This window comes from Sapajus apella, unplaced genomic scaffold (genome assembly GCF_009761245.1).
Source record: "Sapajus apella isolate SASKATOON/1434 unplaced genomic scaffold, GSC_monkey_1.0 scaffold2722, whole genome shotgun sequence".
Lineage (NCBI taxonomy): Eukaryota > Metazoa > Chordata > Mammalia > Primates > Cebidae > Sapajus > Sapajus apella.
The window spans coordinates 699-7,835 of record NW_022439648.1 but is presented as its reverse complement, the minus strand read 5'-3'; the positions used below and the strand labels follow the sequence as shown (position 1 = coordinate 7,835).

Here is a 7,137-nt window from a genome sequence, read left to right as displayed (position 1 = left end):
TGGTATCTGGGCATATTTTTACGAAGAGGCATCAACTGTCTTTGTTTTGTTTCAGATTATCTTTTTTGAGACAGGGTCTTGCCCTGTTGCCCAGGCTAGAGTACAGTGGTAGGATCTCAGCTCACTGTAGACTAGGTAAAAGCTCACACAACCCTCTGGCCTCAGTCTCCCAAGTAGCTGGGACCACAGGCACGCAACACTATGTCTGGCTATTTTTTAAATAAATTACTTTCTAGAGACGAGATCTCACTGTGTTGCTCAGGTTGGTCTCAAACTCCTAAGCTCATGCAATCCTCCCACCTCAGCCTACCAAAGTGCTGCCATTACAGGCATGAGCCAATGCACCTGGCTGTTCCAAATTATCTTTAAAAACGTTTCTATGGTGAACAGCCTTGGAAAATAGGGATAGTTCCTAGAGCTAAGAGCAACATGTTTATTATGCAGTATAATCAAGATAAAACTCTCCCTTCACAGGTTTTTGTTTGTTTGTTTTGAGACAGAGTCACATTCTGTGGCCCAGGCTGGAGTGCAGTGTCTCAATCTCAATCTTAGCTCACTGTAACATCCACCTCCCCGTTTCAAATGATTCTCCTCCCTCAGCCTCCTGAGTAGCTGGGATTACAGGCACCCACCACAATGCCTGGCTAATTTTTGTATTTTTAGTAGAGACGGGATTTCACCATGTTGGTCAAGCTAGTCTCAAACTCCTGACCTCAAGTGATCCACCTGCCTCAGCCTCCCAAAGGGCTGGGATTAGAGGCTCAATGAGCCACCACGCCCTGCCTCTCCCTTCACAGATTCTAAAGATGGGGGGTGGGGGGAAGAGATAAAATCTCCAGTGGAGTGAAAAGCAGATCTGCTTACTAACAATTATAGAAGATTAGGGAGGCCACTGCAGTGGCTCATGTCTGTAATCCCAGCACTTTGGGAGGCTGAGGCAGATGGATCATCTGAGGTTGGAAGTTTGAGACCAGCCTGGCCAACATGGTGAAACCTCATCTCTACTAAAAATACAAAAAATTAGCCACGCGTGGTGCACGCGTGGTGGCAGCCACCTGTGATCTCAGCTATTCAAGTGGCCGGGGCTGAAGAATTGCTTGAACCTGGGAGGCGCAGGTTGCAGTGAGCCTAGATTGCACCCTGCACTCCAGCCTGGGTGACAGAATGAGTCTCTGCATCAAAAAAAAAAAAAAAAAAAAAAAAAAAAAAAAAAAAATTAGGATTCCCTACACTCAGGATTCCCTTCCTGTTAATGCAACCCACTGTTTTTGCATATGTCACTTGGCTCTTTTCCTCTCTTCACATAACCCTTTGGAAAACTGGGGCTTAGGAAAGTAGAAAATGTTGATATTCTGGCTATAGGTATCTTGATGAGTGATAAAGTCATTCTCTTCTAACCCAGGGGTCCATGAAACTGTGGCAGGTTAGTTTGTTAGCTTGAGAGTGGAGTGAAACCTCAGACTTCACAGGTGGTGGTGGTGGTGTTTAAAGAAGGGGTCTTACTTTGTTGCCCTGGCTAGTCTCAAATTTCCTGGGCTCAAATGATCCTCTTGCCTCTGCCTCCCAAAGTGCTAGAATTACAGGCATAAGCAGCAGTGCTCAGTCAGCCTTCATAGATCTTAAGAAAAAGTAATTTGCCTAAGGTCTGACAGTTAGTAGGTAGCATATCCAAGATTCAAACCCAAGCTGTCTGACTCAGAAACCTTTTTAAACTCTCTGCTACACTGCAGTGGTTCTCAAAGCATTGTTCCAGAAATAACAGCATCAATATCAGCCTCAAACATGTTACACATGCAAATTCTCGGGCACTGCCCTGGACCTGCTGGATCAGAAACTTGGGGGATGGGTAAGAGGAGCACATCTGTGTTTTCACAAGCCTTCCAGGAGTATATTACAGGTCTGAAAACTACTGCCAGACTGCACATACTCACTGTATCTATAAGAGAGAAGGAAATGGTATGAGTATATCCTGATTTACATACGGATATGCTCTCAAAAATTTATGAACTGACCTTTCACAAGTTGAATAATAGTTTTCATGCACTAAGAGAGCTAGTCTGCAATGCCCTGTATTTAAATTTTAGGAAGGTAAGGATTCTTACCTAATGCAAATAAATACCGTGTGTCTGTTAAATAGGTCTGCATAATTTTTTCCTTTGGAGGCACAAATGTTCAAATCCTAAATGAAAATACTTGTTTTTATGCCCATAATGATCAGAAAGAATTACTTACCCAAGGATAAACACTATTTATATTTTAGAGTCAATCTGTAATTCTTGAAAAACAGGAAACCACATATCAACATAGCCAACACAGTGTACCATAGCAGAAAGGGCACCAGGCTTTGAGTCACAGAGTCAAGTCACTTAACTTCTTCAACTCAATTTCCTGATTTTAAAATGGAAAATGAATTCCAACTTCAAAGTTGCAATTAGGCTTAAATGATTATGCCATGTGAAAGCTGTTGGTAAACAGTTAAGAGCCAGCATTAGTTCCACCTGCACAGGCCCTTGCTCTTTGTTGATCATGTTACCATCACAATTTCTCCAATACTTAGGATACTCTCTGGCTCACAGAAGGTACTCAATACTTATGTGGTATTAGGAATAAATATGAGATATATTAATGATGTAATTGATTCCTTCAAGCACTATTTGTTACAATAATCCCAGTCTTTTTATAGGAAAAAGTCACTCCAGCAAGAAATCCTTAGTCATGTTTAAAATGGGCCAGATAATTTAAGAAAATCAGCGGAGTTTCTTCCCTTCGGGAATACTACCAAAGTTCTGTCCTAAGGCAAACCACAGAAACTCCTATTAGTAACCCTGATGACCTTGGGGTCTCCTGGTGTCAAGTCTATAGCAATCTGTTGTCCAGATATAAACAATCAGGAATAATGGATGTGTACTTACAAAGAGCCACTATTTCACATTTCCATGCTGTGGCGGAATTTTAATAAGTGAATTACAGAGTTTATGTAATCTATTTTAATAAAATCTAAGATCCAAATTAACAATATTAAATAAGCTTCTACTGTGTATTAAAAAAAGAGACTACCCAAAAGCAACTGCCAATTAAGTATCACTTGGGAAGAGAAACTACTGTTGAATTTATCATTTAATAAGGAAAATGCCTTTTTTTTTTTTTTGAGACAGAGTCTTGCTATGTGACCCAGGCTGGAGTGCAGTGGCGCCATCTCAGCTCACTGCAACCTCTGCCTCTGGGATTCAAGCCACCCTCCTGCCTCAGCCTCCTGAGTAGCTGGGGTTACAGGCTCAAGCCATCATGGCCAGCTAATTTTTGTATTTTTAGCAGAGATGGGGTTTTGCCATGTTGGTCAGGCTGGTCTCGAACCCCTGACCTCAAGTGATCTGCCCGCCTCAGCCTCCCAAAGTGCTGGGATTACAGCCATGAGCCACCACGCCTGGCCCCAATGAAGTTGCTTAATTTGTACTCTCTCCAACATACTTTCTCAATCTCCTGAAAAGTTAGTTAACGGTCTAGAGTCTTGAAATAAAGGAAATTTGGGCCCACAAATTACACAGAGTTGAACACAGAATACCTTCCACTGGCTTTTCAAAAAATATTGAAAACAAGTTTACATTTTCTGAGCTTATTTTTTTCACCCATCTTTTCAACTTTCAAGGCAACAGCAATATGCAACTTCAACCCAACAACCACCTGGCTAAAATGACTTGTAGGCCGGGGATGGTGCTTCCACGCATAATCTCAGCACTTGGGGAGGCAAAACTGGGAGGATTGCTTGAGCTAGGAGTTCAAGATCCACCTGGGTAACATAGGGAGCCCCCCCCAATCTCTGTCAAAAGATTTTTAAAAATTAGCCAGGCATGATGGCACATGCCAGTAATCCCAGCTACTTGGGAGGCTGAGGAGGGAGGATCCCATAAGCCCAGGAGTTGGAGGTTGCAATGAGCTATGATAGTGCTCACTCCAGTAGCAGTAGCACTCCAGCCTAGGTGACAGAGGGAGACTCTGTCTCAAAAATAAATAAAGTGACTTGTAGAGGTGCCTGATAGATGTAACTGATATATATGTATTTTAATAGTCTCTTCCAAATTTAATACAAAACCTAATTTAGCAAGTATCTCAGTCAATTAAAAAAGTAACTTTTAGCTCAACCAGCTCTGTGAAATTCAGTTAAGCCAGAGAGGAAAGAAAAGAGACAGCCAGTTTTGATACAGTCTTATTACCCTATAGTGGACCAGTGATTCTGGTAGCAAAAAAAATGCATGCATGTTATGGATGTAGGAGAAAGCAATGTTTAAAATGGCCTGGACTTTCGTCATAAATTCTCAATCTCTAAATGTTCTTTGCATTCTAATTTAACACACTGTGATTCTTCAAAATCACATTTTTGCAAAGTTGAAGTTAAGCAAATGCCAAAGACACATTCAATCGTTACAGTGAATAAGGCAGATTAATATTTAACAGTTCATTTTATTCTTGCAGGTGAAAAGCAAAGAATTCACAGCAACATACCTGCAAGTCCTACATCTCCAGCCTCATCAACCTTGTAAGTTACATTTGAGAAAAGTCTCCAATATCTAAACTCATTTACCCCAAAAGTCCCACTCTTCAATCTCTATTTGTCTCGAAATGACCAAATCTACTCCAAATTATTTCCTTGGTTCTTTCTCTCCTTAAAAATAGCTTAATTCAAATGAGTTTCTCTAGTTTTAAATACTACTTATCTATTCTCTTGCCTTCTCTCCTCGTCTCCCCTTGGGTCGTTTTCCTTTAGTTCTCACCACTGCTTTTCCGCATATTTATCTTCAAATATTCAAATACAATACTTTCCAACATCCACCAGGGACAACACCTTGAAATTAAAGCAGGCAAACCATCCAGAGTTTTCCATTCTCCTGTGAATCTACTTCCAAAATATCCACTAAAGGAATCCTTCCCACTAAAGATGAAAGGCGAGCTAAGGAAATATATTAGACAGAGGAAGTAAACATTGAAACAGGGCCATGCCTAGATATTATTCAGCCCCAGAGAAAAAAACTGGATTCTTGGGTCCAAAGGTCTTTTTTTGTGCCTTTTATCCCCTCCCAGAGGCCGACACCACGCAGGTCTGAGAGAGGTATCCCACGCCACCTACCCTCTACACACACCGCACGACCTTGCTCGGAAATAATCTTGCACAAGCAAAATTCTCCATACCTCTCAGACTCCTTCGCCTAATGTTTTTGTGCCTCAGTTCTTGAGCTCTTCTCACTTTGCAACTGGACCAGGGAACACTGGGTCTTCGCCTTAATTTACAGGTTTGCATAGAAGGTTTTAAATTAGTCCGGTTTCTCCGTGATAAGTCACACCCTACCTACAAAGTGCACCAAGGGGGGTTCAAATTATCCCCGCTCCACCCTTAAATAAAACAAATCACTTGGCTGCAATGCCTTTCCGCCAGCAGAGACGGGTTCAAGGGAGATTCGGACACATCTCCACCTCCAAAGCCAAGTGCCTTCCTGGGGTGATTTGCATAACAATATGGGGGTGCTGGTGGTGGAGAAGCTCCTGGAAGACAAACCTAGCAGGACAGTACCGAGCCGCCCGCAAGCCCGTCGCAGCTCCATTAATGTAGCTACCATTACGCTAAGGTAACGTGTGATTCACACTCCCCACCTTCTCTCCCCTCATTCCCCGGCTCCGGGGCTCGCACCTTCGGAGGGCTGGCGGTGCCAAGGTCCCAGAGGATGAGACACCCGAAGGAAAAAAGCATCATCAGGAGAAATTAACTAGTCTCATGTTCTGAAGACGCCTCTCCCTGTGCCCCAGAAGTCAGTCTCCAACTCCTCCCCTCGCTCTCCGAAGGCTGCGGACCACCGACACACGCCTCCCTCCAGCGCTCAGTGAGACGCGACGGGAAGCCCTCATCTCTCTCCACTACAGGCACAGGGGAGGGTCCCGGGGTGCAGGAGAGAAGAACCCCGCTTTTCCCCACCCCCTCCCCCCGAGAAACTTCTGGGACTCTTCATTACGCAACTCAGGGACCAGGTTCCAACAACGGGACAGCTCTCCGCGAAACGCGGGGTGCACGGGCAGACGTTAGATTTTGGGGGTGGGGTGAGGGAGGAGCATGGGTCTCTTCCCGTGTCCCCGTCCCTGTGTTTCTAGGCGCTACCTGCCGCGGGATCTCAAGTAGGGCGGGGAGAGCTCTGCGCCCTCGCCCGTTCTCCCCGAAGGCTCCCACCGGAAAAGTGGGAACGCCAGCGACTTGAGTCAGCGTGCTGGGAAGCCGGCAGAGAGGCGGGGAGAGCCTTGGCTTCCGAGAAGTCCGCGGCGGCGGGGGCCGGACGGACAGACCCCAAACCCTGGGTCGGGGGGGAGGCGCAGGGCTGCGCTCACCTTCCAGACCCTTCCGTCCTCTAGTCCCGGGTCGGGCGCCCTCGTCACCTCCGCCCTCCCCTGACCTGTTGCGGTGGGAAGGGGCGCGGGTGCTGACGGCGCAGGGGAGCGCGTCCTCCCGGGGCTTGGCCGCGGAACCGTGGACGCGAGTGTGCCGCTCCGCCCGCAACGCGCGCAGGCGGCGGCCGAGTGCGCAGGGGCCGCGCGCGCCCGTCGCTCGCTGGCTGGCTGGTTCGCAGGCTCCGCGCGCCGGCCGCCCCGGACGCCCAGACCACGCCCTCCGCGCGAGGGCCCGCCCCTCGCCCGCCGCCACCGCCGCCACCCGAGCCGCGGTACCGGGTTCCGCCCCGGCCCGCGCCCTCTAGCTGGCGCCACCCAAGCTGCAAGGGACGTCGCGGCCCTCCCGGGACTGGTGGGAGGATCGTGGGGGAGCGACAGCTCAGGACGGAATACGGCAGTGACCGCCCCGGCCGCGAGGGTGACCCTGCCCCGGGCTGCGGGGGGGGCACAGGAACCCTTTCACTTCATGGCGAGATTAAACTCAGGGTCAAGTTCTGAGCAAAAAGTGTCAAGGAGCCTTTTTGCAACCTCCGGTACTATTGAAACAGATTCCGTGCCCTTTAAAGGAGATAATAACTAACATCTGGGGAGCGTTTTACAGTTTAGAAAGGGCTTTTCACACACAGGCCTGTTTCATCTTCACAACAATCTTATGAAACAGATATATTGTTCCCATTTCCCAAGTAATGAAACCGAAGCGCTAAAAAGTTA

The 7,137-nt window shown here is 46.9% G+C and overlaps 1 protein-coding gene across 1 annotated transcript; it reads right to left on the bottom strand.

The window, feature by feature from the left end:
• Window positions 1-4,207: 4,207 nt before the first annotated feature.
• Window positions 4,208-6,860, bottom strand: LOC116547337 (serine/arginine repetitive matrix protein 3-like; the record flags this gene model as incomplete). Its single annotated transcript, XM_032273316.1, has 2 exons — window positions 4,208-6,727; window positions 6,820-6,860. Coding segments are annotated over 2 exons (764 nt in total), but the record flags the coding sequence as incomplete, so codon positions are not given.
• Window positions 6,861-7,137: the final 277 nt, after the last annotated feature.